This window comes from Phaenicophaeus curvirostris, chromosome 20, assembly GCF_032191515.1.
Source record: "Phaenicophaeus curvirostris isolate KB17595 chromosome 20, BPBGC_Pcur_1.0, whole genome shotgun sequence".
Taxonomy (NCBI): domain Eukaryota; kingdom Metazoa; phylum Chordata; class Aves; order Cuculiformes; family Cuculidae; genus Phaenicophaeus; species Phaenicophaeus curvirostris.
In genome coordinates, this window is record NC_091411.1 from 2,633,540 (window position 1) to 2,649,352 (window position 15,813).

A 15,813-nucleotide genomic window follows, 5' to 3' on the forward strand; every position below is an offset into this window, starting at 1 on the left:
TGGACCATGGTGATGGCTTGGCGATAACTCTAGAGGCTGTGCGAATGGCTTCTCTGGCCGCACGGGTAGTTGCCATAACTTCATGGGCCCGCAGGCCCTGCGCTTGCGCCTGAGGGGTGATCATTGCTGGGGCTGTTCCCACGAGCCGCTGCAGGCTGGAGCCGTGCAGTGGGTGATCTGCCCCAGCTACTTGGGGCAGCTGCTTCACGCAGTTGTCCTCCCATTCTTGTTTGAACACAATCATCCCTGCCCCGTCAAAGATTAATCTACAAGTTTGTTTTATATCAAACGGGAGCATGTCATCTCCCCGAAAAACGCTGTCTATGAGGGTGGAGACCATGGCAGAATTAAGCCCTTTATCCGCAATTGCTTTAACAATCGCTTGTACGTCCTGAGGGTTTATTGGTGAGCGGACCCTCTGTCCCGTCCGTCACCCGGACCGGGAACGCCAGCGTGGCCCATGGGGCCCAGTCGGCACACGCTAGCTTTATTTTCCTCCAATCCGTGAGAGAGATTTGTCTCCCTCCCGGCTTTTCTTTAATTCGAGTGGGGATATTTCGGCTTTTAACTCCATCCACCCCCATTTCCTCCTCCTCTGAGCTCGAGTCCGTTCTGAGCCACCCGCCCCGACTAGTGTCTGAGCCGCAGCCGGAACTCGGCTGACCGGTCACTTCCGGGCCCCGGCCCCGCCCACTCCCCTTGCAGGGGGGGCCGCTCCCTCCCCCCGGCTCGCCCCGCCTGCTGCTCGGAGCAGACGGACGCTCTGATTGGTTCCCCGCCCCTCGCTCCCCCCCCCCTTCTCTTTCACGTTCTCCTCCCCCTCACACTCGCGCGCTATTCAGTTCCAGCGCCTCCTCCCTGTTCCCGCCGCGAGCGTTCTCACCCCGCCTTTCCCTTTCCCGCTCGGCGCCATCTTGGGCCGCAGGAGGGGCCGCTCTCTCCGAGACCCCCTCGGGCCCTGGTTTCCCAGCGGCGCCCCCGGCCTCCTCGGCCAACCCCCCCCAGAAGGATTCCGCTCGTTTCTGTCCCTCCGTGAGCGGGCCGGGGTTTGGGGACTGAGGGGACCTATCACCCTCTCGCAAACATTTAGACTCGGCATGATCATCACCACGTGGGGGGTGCAGAGTCCGCGTGGCCGCCCCGACCCCCAGCTTTGGGGTGGCCGGCAAACAGCCCCTTGCCGCCCTCCAGGTCTCCTGCTCCTGCGTGGCCTCCTGCAGGGCCTGTACGACTTTCCCCCAAGACTTAAGGTTTTTCCCACAACCCGAGGACATCGCCTACTCGGCTAACGCTCTGGTGCATTTATCCCGCACCTCGGGGTGGGGAATATCCACCGGCTGGTCAATGACCCCAAGCTCTAAAAGCCTCGCAATTGCGAGAATAAAATCTTTAGGCTTACAATCTGTCTTATATAATTGTGATACGACCTTCACAAGGGCTTCCATCCTCCTTGGTAATCCGGGAGCGTCCTCCCCGCCGGGCTGGTCCTGCCGCACCGGTCGCCGTTCACCCGATTCCAGGCGACTTCCCGATTCCCGGAGCTCCTTCCCGGCTCCCGGGTTTCGGCACCACTTGTTGCCTTCGGAGGGCGTTGCCTTCGGAGGCGTGGCGACCTGGTTCAGGAACGGCACGGTGACCAATCCCAGGCCGCTTGGTCCATGAGCTCCCAGACATCAACGTGGTGGAAGGCAAATGGCGTTTGTTGATACGTAACACAGCCTTATATAGCCTGGGCGTGCGACGTCACTGCCGTCCGCTGACATCATGAACTAAACGCAATTGGCTCTCCGGAGGGTCCTACCTTCCCGTGCATCGCGAGATCTTCCGACCGCCGGGCCTTAGCTACCCACACAGTTGTGTTTTTAAAGGAAAGGAAAGGAAGGCAGGACATTCCCACACATACGGTCTGTGGGCTCATTGTCTGAATGGGGACAACAGGCTTTCTGTGCCGCGCAGGAACTTGCTGCCATTCATTCCCTGTCCTTTTCCCTCAGTCTCGCAGCTGGCAGATGGGTCTAACTCAGGTGTGCTGGCACTGGCAGCCTGCTGAGTTTGGGAGAGGGCGCTGCTCCACTCATCTATCTCCCTCTCACACTCCCTGCTAGTCCTTAGTCCAGCTGCCTCAGCTAGCTCAGTCTAGCTCCCTAGTCTAGCTCCCTCAGCTCTGCCACCAAGGACAGGAGTCACCACACGAGCTTCCACAAGTGAAGCCGGTACCGTCAGGCACCGCGTGGCAATGGCCGCTCCCCCTCTCAGGAGTCCAGAGCTGCCAGCGTGGCTCCCGCCTGGGTTTTCCTGGGGTTTTCTCTGCCTCTGGGAAGTGCCCCACCGCCTCAAATTGTCACCCTGCTGCAGAACTCGCCCTCCTGCTGCTGGATGTCGCCAAAAAAGCGAAGAGGGGGTGAGCAGCACCCGCTGCGGCAGAACTGCCCCTCACCGAACCCGGCACCACAGAGAAGCTGGTGCCGCCGAAGAAAGAAGACGTTCCCCTTCATGACCCAAGCACTTGTCACCCTCAGTCTTCAAGGGCATGGCTTTCCTTTTGTCCTTCCAAGCATCCCAAGCCTTGGAAAGCCCAGATGTTGTATGTACCCAGACTGTGGGGGTGCCACCATGGTCAGAAGGAGAATGCAGGCCTGGGCAGGTGGTGGCACCACGCATTCATGGACCAGGCTGCTGGACCTACCTGTACACAATATCATATTGCCCTTTGTTCCTCAGAGTCACCACTTGCTTTGCCTCATCCAGGACATTAAGGATTCCAAAATCCACATCACCTCTCTGAACCAGCCGTCACAAACCAGACAAGCCACAAATCCATTAGGATGCCCATCGCACAGCACTGCTTGGGCTACAAAGCTTGTGGCTGTCATGGGATCTCCAAGCCAGCAAAGAATGGTGAGCAAGAGACTGATAACTGCTGCAAGGAAAAGAGATGTTAGTCCAGCCTCCGATTTGAGTGGCCACACAGCCAGCAAGAGAAGCTGAAGGGGACCTGACTGACAGCACTGGTGTCCATCAGAGCAGCTGCAGGATGACTGACGTGTGCAGAAGCAGCCTGTCGAAGCGCAGCTTCATGGGGCTGACCTCCAGCTTCACCTGCAACCCCTGGCAGCACAGGCGCAAGACCACTGGGTCTGGGTTCCCCTCAATACAGCAGATGAGGTTGTCTTCCTTGAACCCAGCTGAAGTGGGGTACACCCAAATGCTCAACTCCTGGCCCCGTCCCCGCAAAAAGAAAAAGAGAAGAGCATTCAGTGAGCAGAAGAAATGGCTCTTCTGCAGGTGCCTGCCCTATCTGCCCATCTTCTCCTACCTGGGAGGGTCTAAAACAAACACATCCATCTTGCGATCTGTCTCAAAGCAGAAATGCACCTCTGCTTCCAAGGATGTGACGTTGAGGATGTTGATTTTCTCACAGTTGCCGGGAAAATGCTGTGCCTTGTACCTGCCCACAAAAAGGGAAGAGGCTGCAGAGGAGACCATTGCCTTTATCACACATCATGGGAAGCGCTGTGTCCTGGCTGTGGGATGCTGCACTGGGAGACCGTGGTCTACCTGGCAGGTCTCTCTGGAGGTGGCACCACAACCACAGGACTTTGTCTGTCCTTCAGGGAACATGTGGGTGCACGTCGCTGACCTCTCTTGCCCTGGACAGAGCTTGGTTTCTCAGCTTTCTCCTTCACCCTGTGCTTGCTCGGGCTGGCCAGCTCCTCTGACTTCTTCATGCCAAGAGGAGAGAGAAAAGAGGGAGAGAGGCAAGACCTGCTCTGAGACATCCCCATCCTGGGAAGAATGCTGCGGTTCTCTTAGCCAACAGGAGAGAGAATAAATACACAACCCGCATCTATTGGTTCCACATCCACCCAGAGACTTGCTCTTCCTTGCTGGACTGTGTTTTAAAAATGACACCTCCTCCCACAGGACCCTCTCCTTGACCAGCACCCTCTCCTCGAGGGATCTTGAGGGCGTTGGGTGACTCCTTCTCTCATCTTACAGAACTGCCTTGTGTCTCGAGCAGAGCTGTCTCTTTTGGACAGATGAAAGCAATCTTTGCTGGCGTGCAAATCCACAGCGATCCTTTCCCATCCTTCCCCTCACCATGCCCCCCACCCCGCCTGGTCCCTTGCCCTGGTACCTTCACTGTAAGCCCAGCAGAGGCATTCAAGTGACCCACAGTTTCCTTTTTATCTTCCACTCATATAGGGGTTGCTGAAAACCTCCCCAGCCACCTGGCTGCTCTCGAGCCATTATGGAATATCATCAGTGGCCCGGACGAGGCCCTTGGGCTGTTGTCACCTGGAGAGATACAACAGACCAGGGCCCAGATGGTGCCAGGCTCATCATCTGACCCTCACAGGGCTTCGCCTCCTCTGCTGTCGGCAGCTTGCCACTCTCCAGGATTTCCATAGTTGCATCTTCTGAGTTCAGCGCCTGGATGTCCAAGGAGGGCACCCTGACATCCTGGCCTCTGGATGAGCCTTCTGCCCTTTCCTCTTCCAGAAGAGAGAACTTAGATTCCTGAAGTGCCTTCAGTTTTCCCAGCTGCTCTTTCTGCAGGTGTTTTTTCTCTCTGTGTTCCTTCTCTAGCCTTTCCTTTTCTCTGTCCTTCCGGTACCTGCGGCTGGATAAATGCTTGTGCTGGTCTTCTCCTTGGTGATGCACGTCCCCTTGGCTCAGAGGGGACAGCAGGATACCCTGAACTCTGTCCCAGAATGACAAAATATGTGTGATGTCCTTCTGCGATTCCTGTTAGACCTTAAATCTCAGGGCCAAGTTCTTGCTATCGCACATCGTGGAAAGCACTGTGTGCTGGCTGCGGGATGCTGCACTGGGAGACTGTGGTCTACCAAGCAGGCTCAGAGCAAGGATCCCTGCCAGTTGGACGTTGCATGGTATGAGTGTGCTCATCCTTGCATTACTTCCATGTCCACCCGTCTTGGGGCTTCCAGCTGAGAAGCATGGTGATGCACTGGCCATATAACAAGCTTTTTACAAAAATACATCGATGGTCAATGGTCTACTAAAATCTCAAAGGGTTCTCCCTCCATATTTTAACAAAGCCTTCTACAGTAATCGATGGAGTGTTCATTATTTTAATCCAAATAAAATTCCACGTAGCATAAGGGTTTGTCATCACTGGTAAAGATGCAAGTTTAATTCCTGCAGTTTGCCATAAAAAAAAAAAAAAAGCAGCAGTTGCATTTTTAAAGGAAAGGAAAGAAAGGCAGGGCATTCCCACACATCCACTGCCCATTGGCTGCACTCCAGAAAGATAAACACAACAACTGATACAGAGAGAAATAATTTACTCCAACTGCTGTGTCTTTGTCCTTGAAAATTTCATAGCTGATTTATCCCGAACATTCTTGACATCAGAAATTTACTGTTGGGGCACATCACCTTCAAGAGCGTTTCACCTTCCGAGTCTCCATTCAGTCCCAGCCCGGGACAGCCCTTCCTGCCCTGACTCCAAATTCATTTTGAGGGATATTTGTATTTGCCATCATCCCTGTCATATGTGATACTGCCCCAGGATGGAATGGGGAGCCCATGCACCATCCCCACCGCCACCAGACACCAAGAAGAGAACCTTTAAAAACTTGGGTCATAGATGGCTAAGGTTTTAGAAGAGAACTTTTGGTCTGATGGAACCCATAGGTACCGTGAGCTTAAACCCAAACACAAGAAGAAAAGACTCTTTAAGTGACCAATTCCTTGGGTGTTTTATTGGCAGCACCTTTGAGGAAGAGCTCAGCCTTCAGGCACTGCAGCTGGGAGGTGTCCTTGTTTTGAAGAGCTCCATTTGTCCAGGCCACATAGTGCACAGTGTTGTGCAAGGGTCCATTTGATCCATTTGTGACACAAATGGATCAAACCTCAAGACAAGTAGTAGAATTCCAGAAGATAATTTATAAATGGGATTATCACAAGGGGAAACAGCAGAATCTTGGCCTGAGACGGACTCTGGGAAATGCGCAGAGAAGTGAAGGAAGGTTATTGTCCATGAAACAGCACCCATTGGGCTGTTTTGCACAGGACATCCTTGATCTCCTTGTTTCTCAAACTGTAGATGAGGGGGTTCACTGAGTACAGAACTGAAACCACCAGGTCCAGGGTTTGGGAGGAGAGAGAGGGGGGCTTCAAGTATGCAAAAACGCTGGTTATGATAAGCAAGGAGATTACAACCAAGTGAGGGAGGCATGTGGGAAAGGCTTTGTGCTGTCCCTGCTCAGAGGGGATCCTCAGCACGGCCGCGGAAATTTGCACATAGGATACCACAATGAAAATACAACAGCCAAAGCCTAAAAAGGCCCTGATTACAACAAGGCCAATTAGCCTTAAGCATGAGTGTAAGCAAGAGAGCTTGAGGATCTCTGGGATTTCCCAGAAGAACTGCTCCACAGCATTGCCCTGACAGCAGGGCAGTGAAAATGGATTGGCTGTGAGCAGCAGAGCATGGAGAAACCCAGTGCCCCAGGCGGCTGCTGCCATGTGGACACAAGCTGTGCTGCCCAGGAGGGTCACGTAGTGCAGGGGATTGCAGATGGCAATGTAGCCATCATAGGCCACGATGGTGAGAAGGCAAAATACTCTGCACTAAGCTGGAGAAAGAGAAAGACTTGGGCTGTACACCCTAAGAATGATATGGCCCTCTTGTCCCATAGGGAATTGACCATGGATTTGGGGACAGTGGTGGAGATGGAGCCCAGGTCAAGAACAGAGAGGCTGAGGAGGAAGTACAAGGGGGTATGGAGGTGGTTGTTACAGGCCATCGTGGTGATGATGAGGCCATTTTCTAGAGATAAGTCAATGAGAAGCAAAGGGAGATTTCTTTGAGCCAAATCACATTCATTTGATGTCGCTGCCATCACAGAAACGTGGTGGGACGACTCATATAACTGGAGTGCGGCTATGGTGGGTACAAGCTCTTCAGGTGGGATAGGAAGGGTAGCAAAGGAGGCGGGGTAGCCCTCTTTGTAAGGGAGGACTTGGACTCCGTTGAGATGGATTGTGGTAATGATGAGATTGAGTGCCTGTGGGTTAAAATCAGAGGAGCCCATAAGAAGGTAGATTTTGTGGTGGGAGTCTGTTACAGACCTCCCAGCCAAGGAGAAGCAGCTGATGAGCTCTTCTATAAACAGCTGGGGTTAATCTCTAGATCAATGCCTCTCATTCTTGTGGGAGACTTCAGTCTTCCTGATATCTGCTGGGAGTACAATACAGCAGAAAGGAAGCAGTCTAGGAGGTTCCTGGAGTGCGTGGGAGACAACTTCCTTGCACAGCTGGTGAATGAAACAACAAGGGAAGGTGCCCTCCTGGACCTGCTGTTTGTGAACAGAGAAGGCCTTGTGGGGGATGTGGCAGTAGGTGGACGCCTAGGACTAAGTGACCGTGAGATGATAGGGTTTTCTGTTCTAGGTGAAGTGAAAAGGGTGGTTAGTAGGATGGTAGCACTAAATTTCCAGAGGGCAGACTTTGATCTCTTCAGAAGGCTGGTTGGCAAAGTCTCATGGGAGACAGTACTCAAGGGCAAGGGAGCCCATGAGGGCTGGGAGCTCTTCAGAAAGGAAATCCTAGCAGCTCAGGAGAAAGCCATCCCCGTGTTCCGGAAAAAAAGCCGGCAGGGGAGAAAGCCAGCTTGGTTGAACAGAGAGATCTTGAGTGATATCAAGAAGAAGAGAAATGTTTATGGGCTCTGCAAGAAGAGGGGACAGGCCTCTTGGGAGGACTACAGGAGGGAAGTGAGATTGTGTAGGGGAAAAATCAGAAGAGCTAAGGCTCAGCTAGAAATCAGATTGGCCAAGTCTGTGAAAGATAACAAAAAATCCTTCTATAAATATCTAAATAATAAAAGGAGGACTAGGGAGACCATACAGTCCCTATTGGATGCAGAAGGAACAACAGTGACAGGGGATGAGGAAAAGGCCGAGGTACTTAATGCCTTCTTTGCCTCAGTCTTTAGTTGTAAGGAGGGTCGTTCCATCTGTGTACAAACCCAGGAGCTAGAGGAGCAAAATGAGGCTCCCGTGATCCAAGAGGAGGTGGTCAGAGCCTTGCTAGCCCGACTAGACATCCACAAGTCTATGGGGCCGGATGGGATTCATCCAAGGGTATTGAAGGAGCTGGCGGATGTGCTGGCCAAACCCCTTTCCATCATCTTCCAACAGTCCTGGAAGACTGGGGGAGTCCCACTGGACTGCTGGGGGGCCAAAAGGACAGCGGGGAGGAGGGGGGGATGCGCCACTCCCTGCTCCCCTCAAGTCCGTGCGCCTGGTGAGGGCAGGCGCAGCCCCTGGGGTGGTGAGGGATCCCAGCATCGCCCTGACCCCCAGCCCGGCCAGTCCCCTCTGTCCACACGTCCAGTTTCCAGGGGCAGGTGGGAGAGAAATGGCTGGAGGGGGACTGGCGGTGTGAAGCTCCAACAGCGAGGAGAAACTGTTAACCAAGTCTTGGACTGCCTTAATCCAGCTGCACCTACCTAGAGTCTCTCTGAGGAGAGGTTTAGAATGCAAGGGGGTCCCCTCTGAACGTTATGACTCAATGGGAGGAAGTCTGACCCTGTCCTCTGTGCAGTAAATAATCAAATGTACCTTGCCAGCAAACCCTTAAAATCAGTGCGATGCTTTATTATCAGGCCTGTGCTTGGTCTCATTTAACAGGTAACTTCTTCTCTGCCCTTGGTTTCTCCACCTTCTTTCTGAAGCCGAAGGCCTTGACATTCAAGGGCAGGGGCTGGCTCTTCCTCTTGACATTGCACTTGAGGTTGAGGACCACCTCTCCTTCTCGTGTTGGTTTGAGGAAGACTGTAACGGGAAGCCTGCAGAGAGAAGACCTTTTTAGCTCCGTTCACCGTCTCTCAGCTTTCTTGGCCGCACATTGTCTGCTCTCCAGGACAGTCCCTGTGCAGTGGCTGTGGTGAGACCCCTGGCCTGGGAGAAACCAGGAGAGTGCTCTGCCCTGCCAGGACCTCCCTCTGTGGAGCACGTCCTGGTGAGAACTGTTCAGGGTATGATGATCCCACGCAATGAAATGGCAGAGGATACAACAGAAAGGCAGCAAATGCCAACACTGACCTTACTGCCCTACCCATGTTCTACAAGACCCTGCTTCTGTTCCAAACACTGAGAAGAGCACTCACAGAACCCTTGTCTCTCCGATCTACATGGCAACGGTAACACCCTCCTTGTAAAGAGAAATCCTCCAGCTCCTGCGATGGCTACACTATGAGGGAGCCATCAAACTGCCTCTGTGTACTTTCTGTGAGTAATTTCCATGTAATTTCTGGGTATGTGATCAAACACAGCCAAAGACAGGGACCGAAGGACACAGACACAGCCTCTTTATGAAGAAACCTGCAGTTTCCTCCTGTTCCGCTTGGGAAGGAATGAACCAAGGCAGATGTACGCTATGGCTGAGAGTCATCTGGTGACTGCAGAGGGGGAGAGACTCAAAACCAAAATGACAGTATTGTGTTGGGCACGCAGGAGAGGAAATCTGGACTTTGACCCGTATTACCTTGAAAGAGGAGAGATGAAGCCTTTCAGGGGCTCTACTTTCACGTTGCACCCCTCTGAGGAGAGAGAGCTCTTTCTGAAAGCAAACCTGAAGGTTTCCTTCTCCTTGTTGATCAAGTAGATGGTCCGCTGTGCCTCACGCCCTGCAGAGAGGACAAAGCAGCTGCTGAAAAACTTTAGTTCCTCTGGCCACCAGACAACCACTGCCTGCTGTGCCCCTGCCTCCCGGCTCAGCCCACCAGACAGTTTGCAACAGACCACTGCCTGCAGCATGGCATGCTCGGGATTGCGACGTGGAGACACACTGGTGATTCCCTGGGCTCCCCTGCACCACCCGCAGATTCCCTCTTGGAAACAGACCCAACTACATGTGCTGTCCCTGACACACACCTTCCTCCCTTCCCCTTCTTGCCTGTCATACACTTGGGGTGCCTGGCGCTGGGTGCTCTGCTCACAAGAGCCCATTGCCATTTCCAGCTTCCTCATGGGAGCTTGCTGGGATAATGGGACTGCTGGGCTCCTGGAGAGGTACCAGGTTCAACCACGATGCTCACCGGTTAACACCGAGTAGAAGTTCAGGTGGGGTCTGTCCAGACTCACTAGCGGGTCGGTGGCAGTGCCCACTAACAGGAACGGGACGGAAATGCTCAGCTCAGGGATTGTAAAGACCCAGAACGATTCTGTGATGTCCAGGTGCTGCGGGATGAACTCAAACTTCATCTGTGGGACAAAGAGGCAAATGAAAGAAAGCTGCTGCCTAGCAGGGTAAGGGGATGGGTACGCAGCCTACGCCACCAAGAAAGGCACGGAACCTCCACTTTATGTTGTACATCTGGCAGTTCATTTACACTGCAGTCGAAGGTTTCTACATTGCCTGTGGCAAGCTCACAGTGAGTTTAGGCACAGCTGGTGGCTACGTGCGTACTGGATCTACCTGCTTAATCTTCTGCACCCACCTCTGCTTTCTCCCCTGGCTGGATCCAACCCCTCTCTGTGAGGCAGACGAAAGCCATCTCTCCTGGTGAGGTTCCACGGTCTTGGCAAGTCCACTGGAAGGAATATGCGGAACCAGTCGGGTTCATAACCATGAAGGCCCTGGGCATACAGAGAAAAGGATTGCTAAGGTGGTGTTGGGCCATTAAGGACTCTGTCTTCCAGCAGACATCAGACACTGCCAGTCCTGCTCATCATCTGGAAGGAGTGATTTGGTGTAGGGGGAATGATGCTGGCAACACAAACATTTCGCCTGCTTTCTAGGGGCTCTGTTTGTTTCCCAGGTGGCTGTAGATCAACAGCTATCAACAAAGAAATTAGCAAGGATACAGCCAAACTCTTGGACTTTACAACAAGCAGACCAAGTGAAAGTGGGTTGGAAGATGGCATTCTCTGTTGCAGTTCAGCCTTCACTGACCCAGTCTAACTGGCCTCTCAAAGCAGAAGAATGTCCTAAAAATGCTCTTCCAAGGGAGAAAGGTTGTACTGGTTGCACAGGCTGGGGATATGTGGCCCTCCCAGACTGACCTCCACCTTCTTGAGGAAAGGGACAAAAAGAACAAAAGACTGGCCAGCTGGTCGTCAGTGACCAGCTTGTTCCAGCCCCAAAACAAGATGGTGGCCAAGTGGCAGCAGATCACAGACAAGGTGCAGAGGTACCTTGGGGCTTGGAAGAGTAGCCAGAGAGGTCTCTGGCTAAGGGGGATGACAGGGAGACCGTCAACAGGAGAAGCCATGTCCACGCTTACCTGCTGTGTCTGTTGCACACTCCAATTGTGGCAAACTCAATCACTCTTGTGTTGGGATCCAACACTGCTCCCGCTGGTCCCTTCAACTCTGACTTGCGCCTTTTTGCAGTGATGTAGTCAGAGTCTTCCAGTTCAAAGTGGTAGTCTGCCCTGAGGCTTCTCCCCTTCACAACCACCTCTGGGCCCTTCCGATTTGGTTTCAGGTTTGGAATGCTAGGAAGACAGAGAATGCTATCAGCCAGACCAATGCTTCCAGGCAGCCAGCTGCTTGCCTCTCTGCTCGTACGGCACAGACCATGGCATCCTCTCTCTGGGTAACCACTGACCAGCAAATAAAGAAAAAAACAAACTGGGCTCCCTGTCACGGAGGCGGCAGAGGTCAAACGGCAGAAACGTGAGCAGTTACGTGTCTAGAGAACAACTGCAGCATGCAGCTTTCTCTGTAGACAGGGAAGCCGTGCTTGTCCGATACAGAAGCACAGCTCGGGACTGGCTGGCCCCTTGACAGCTTTTCTGGGTCTCTTGTTCCAGATTTTGCAATCCTCCAGAAGCTTCATATTCCACCCAATGTCTTTTCCCACTATCTCCATACCTGCTTCTACCAAGGCTGCGGACCATCTTTCTTTGCTCCTGTATGGTGGTTGGTTTTGCTGCCTCCCCCCAGGTTCACGCTCCCACCCACCCCAATGAGAGGCAACACCACGACTGCCCGTCAGCAGCGTGAGCTGAACAGTTTCCTACCTGCAAAGCATACGGGTCTTAAATTTCCCCACGTGCACAGGAGAGAACTTCATCTGGAACAGCTGCTCCTGGCCAGCAGGGATGGTGCCGCTGCAGGGCTCGACAGAGAATGGCGGGGGACCACTGTCGGTGTTCAGAGATGGTCTCCGGGAGGGAGAGATGAGCTCCAAAGTCTGCTTCAACTGGCTCCAGCAGCGTTTGAACTGCTGCTTCACAGAGACACCAGGAGGGGAGGAGTGGAAATGCCCTGCAGAAAGAAGAGGTTGTAACAGAACATCTTTCAAGAGAAAAATCCTCTGCTCCCAGCAACACTGCCTCCTGCTGCAAGTGGACAGAAGGGAGCTGAGGTGCACGTGGAGCAGCCCTGGCCCAAGCGCTCTCAGCAGGAGGACTCTCGACGAAGAACAAGGACAGCAGTCGGGTTGTTTTTCGCTTCTGTGTTACTGCTTGCTAAATCATAAATCTGGAAAGTCCTGGGCACAGGTGTGAAAGTGAGAAGAGTCAGAAGGGTGAACTGAGGGAGAGGGACAGTAAACACCATGAAAGGGCCCAGAGATCCAGACAACTCCTTGAATCAGAACATACCACTGAACATCAGCCGGTGCTAGATGCTCAGGTGACAGCCAGGAAGGCCATGTCTGTTAGCAAATGAAGTGGGCTCAGGACCCAAGCCAGCTGCTTCACTCCACGCTATTAAACTCTTTCCTTCTCCAGGACTGGGGAGCGAGATGCAGACTTCTCCTGCAGAATAGTTTCTGGCCAGCATTCATTCCCAAACCACATCAAGGTGCTAAGAGGCCAGATCTCGCATCTCAGTACAGCCGGCCTCTGCAGCAAGGACAGTGTTAGGTCCTACTCCCCTGTTGCCTACAGAACTGCATTTGGCTTGTTGTGCACGCTAGAGAGAAGGCTCTGGGGAACAGCGCTGCTCTGTCCTTCACACCTGTTCCTTCCTTTCTCTTTGCCAGGCGTTCAAAACCAATGCCCTGGAGGCTAATGGCACGGTGTAGCACAGCGGCTTCTGCACAAGCGCTGGGGAACAGCCGGCACCTGGACCCACAGGGGAGGGAGATAAGCACGTTCGGGGCATCAGGGACTTTGGTGAAGGCCTCTCATCCTGATTACCAGCAAGCTGCCTGTGCTACGAAACACAAAGGTTGTCAGTTCTCCTCACTCCTGTTCCTGACGACACCTCCTGGAGACACAGTCCCGTTTCCCTGCAGCATCGTGCTGCTCCCAAGGAGACCCTGAACTTGGACACAGCTGCACTGCTGCAGGTTCATGAGTCACTGCTCTGCTGTTGAGCTCCAACGATTGCTGCGAGCAGGGTCTCTGCTTGCAGCAAGCCCTCCTGTGCAGGAGGTAGGAGGGTTAATTTTAGACAGTGCCTTTACATTTGCGCTGGACCAGGGAAATCGCACACAGACAGTGACTACAGCTAATTCCTTGTCACAGCACCAGTTTTCCCAGTCTCAGAGACTTCCCAAAGAGGTGCCCTGATGTCTCCCTTCCCAGTCCTGACCCACCTGAGCCTTGGTTCTGCCCTGAGCCAGGCTCCCCTTCTGTGCAGAGCGCAAGTGACAGAGCTAGCACGGGAGGGTCTGAGAGGCAGAGAAGGGACAGGGAGAAAGTGTCTCCACCTGCAGCTGGATGGAAGATGCAGCTGGGAAGACGCTGACCAAAACACATGACTGGACAGGGATGGAAAAGCAATTCATGGTTTTGGGTGAAGGGGCATAGTCTTCTCTCCAAGCCCTCAGCCACAAACTGAAAAAAGTTGGGAACCCCCAGCTGCCACAGAGTTCATGCCTTACCCTCCAGGCTGGACGGGAGCTGCTCCTCAGCTCTTGCACCTTCATCCTGCACAGCTGCCATCCAGTTGTATTCCAGGGCCACATTCCCTGTATTGGACAGCTGGAAACTGAAACGCAAGGAGAAGGAGTAAAAAATCTAATAAATACAAAGCAAGCAGAGAAGTAACACTGTACAGTGGGCTCCTGGCAGCCCTTTCTTTATGCTGAGAAACATCATCTTCCCCAGGCAACTCAGCCACGGCTGAATCATTGCCCTGAGCTGCCCCAAGACAAAGTATTGCAAAGTCTGGAAGTCAAAGAGGAAAGGGCACATGTGGTGCCCAGGAGACTTAATCCAAGGGTCTTATTCTGGTCTTTATGTCTCAGTTTGACATTATTTTGACTGCATGCTCATCCTCGAGCAGATGAGGACAGGCAACCATGCCATGTGTGCAAAACCATGGGTGTTCTCAGCAGAAAGGCACAGCAGAACTGAACCTCTCCAGTCACATCTTGACGGGGTGGCAGCCACTATCTCCTGGGCAGATATAGAAGCCCCAGCACTCAGACAGGACTTGGAAAGGATGAAACAATAAACGATTTCTTTAGAGGGTTGAACAGCAGGTGAGACTGGACATCAAGCTCTAGAAGGGACTCCGGTCCACACGTGGGACACCTCCAGACCCTGGGATGTGCCAGATTGTGTGTAAAAGCTGAAACCGCAGACCCAGCAGGCAGCAGCACCTCTTTCCAAGGCTGAGCAGCCTATTTGCAATTAGAAGAGGTTTATTAAGTGGCCAAGCAATGAGCATCTGAGCGTAATCCCTGCTCGCACAGTGAGTAGAAGGGAAAACTGAGGCCACCAGAAGCATAGGGTGGCTCTGGGGAAGCACACACTGGGTCAGCCCTGGGAAAAGATAGTTCCCACACACAGGCCCCTGCCTGACCACCAGCACTCACGTGAACATCCTCGTCTGGAACTGCAAGGTCTCCTTAAACCGGATCGTCCCCGTGTCCAGCTTGAACTCGGCATAGTCAATGACAGCACTGAGGCGAAGCTCTACCTCGTGGCTGCTCTCCTCCAGGACAGTGTGAGCTGGTTCTGGGTCTATCTCAATCACCTCCAATCACAATAAGAAGAATCACTGATCAGAGCCCAGAAAGGTGACAACGTTTGGCCCTTCCCCTATAGTATTTGTTTGTACCTGCCCATCAATGCAGTCACCACTGTGCCTGTGAACGCACCCAAGGGGACAATGACCAGGTATCAGTCCCTTTGTTTCAACCCTGTAGGGTGTCTGACCTTATTCCTGGACCCCTATGAATCTAGCAGGCCTCTAAAATGGGATTAAGTTCCTCAGTTGGAGCTCTGCAGATGGAAAATCCCAGGAATGAACAAACCCAGAAAGCCCCTTTTCCTTCTTGTCTTAGGAGAAAGTGCTTTCCAGATGTCACGTGTGGGGCGAGAGCCATACTGGGATGGGCAACTGGGGATGAGCATGAGCTCACTAGAAAGGTCTCTGACTGTTGATGCTCTGATGGGGAAGAAATTTGGATTACAGGTCTTACAATGGTTCAAAAACTAGACAGGAATCGTCACCCAAGAGAAGCGTTTGGCAATAACGACAGTAAAAACAAGGGTCTCTGGAGATGAGACCCCCTTCTCCAGACTCCCGCATGACAGCCACACAGGACCTGGGCTGCTCCATGGTGAGACATCCCACATAATATAGACTGCAACCCAAATCGCTGGTATCGGGGTAGACACAGCTCAGAGCTCACCCACAATGTGCTGGTGGGTACACAGCATACACAGAAGAGCGCTACTGTTGCTCTCCACTTCAAAACAAGAGACAGAGTGCAGTGGATTTAACTCCTTGTTGGTGAAAAGGCACGGGATCGGATTAAGAGATTTTAACACCATAAAACATGTTATGATAAAATGTGACCTCCCATTCAACACAGACTGCAACGCTTCAGCTCTTAGCAGAGAGCAATAGTTTGCACCTGGCTAAATGT

General features: G+C 52.9%; 3 protein-coding genes across 3 annotated transcripts in view; 2 read left to right on the forward strand and 1 right to left on the reverse strand.

The window, feature by feature from the left end:
- Window positions 1–15,813, forward strand: part of SSNA1 (SS nuclear autoantigen 1) — a 107,420-nt gene that overhangs the window by 31,344 nt on the left and 60,263 nt on the right. The window lies entirely within an intron of this gene.
- The window catches only part of LOC138729405 (anaphase-promoting complex subunit 2-like), an 83,555-nt gene that overhangs the window by 9,009 nt on the left and 58,733 nt on the right, over window positions 1–15,813 (forward strand). The window lies entirely within an intron of this gene.
- LOC138729394 (hydrocephalus-inducing protein homolog) overlaps window positions 1,278–15,813 on the reverse strand; it is a 68,542-nt gene continuing 54,006 nt past the window's right edge. The window contains exons 51-63 of the mRNA XM_069873607.1: window positions 14,755–14,915; window positions 13,816–13,922; window positions 12,002–12,248; window positions 11,261–11,473; window positions 10,475–10,613; window positions 10,073–10,238; window positions 9,520–9,661; window positions 8,695–8,821; window positions 4,300–4,749; window positions 3,559–3,722; window positions 3,317–3,448; window positions 2,438–2,489; window positions 1,278–1,613 (exon numbers count right to left, since the gene is read on the reverse strand). Of these exons, the coding sequence (XP_069729708.1) occupies window positions 1,278–1,613; window positions 2,438–2,489; window positions 3,317–3,448; window positions 3,559–3,722; window positions 4,300–4,749; window positions 8,695–8,821; window positions 9,520–9,661; window positions 10,073–10,238; window positions 10,475–10,613; window positions 11,261–11,473; window positions 12,002–12,248; window positions 13,816–13,922; window positions 14,755–14,915 (2,436 nt within the window). The remainder of the gene's footprint in view (window positions 1,614–2,437; window positions 2,490–3,316; window positions 3,449–3,558; window positions 3,723–4,299; window positions 4,750–8,694; window positions 8,822–9,519; window positions 9,662–10,072; window positions 10,239–10,474; window positions 10,614–11,260; window positions 11,474–12,001; window positions 12,249–13,815; window positions 13,923–14,754; window positions 14,916–15,813) is intronic.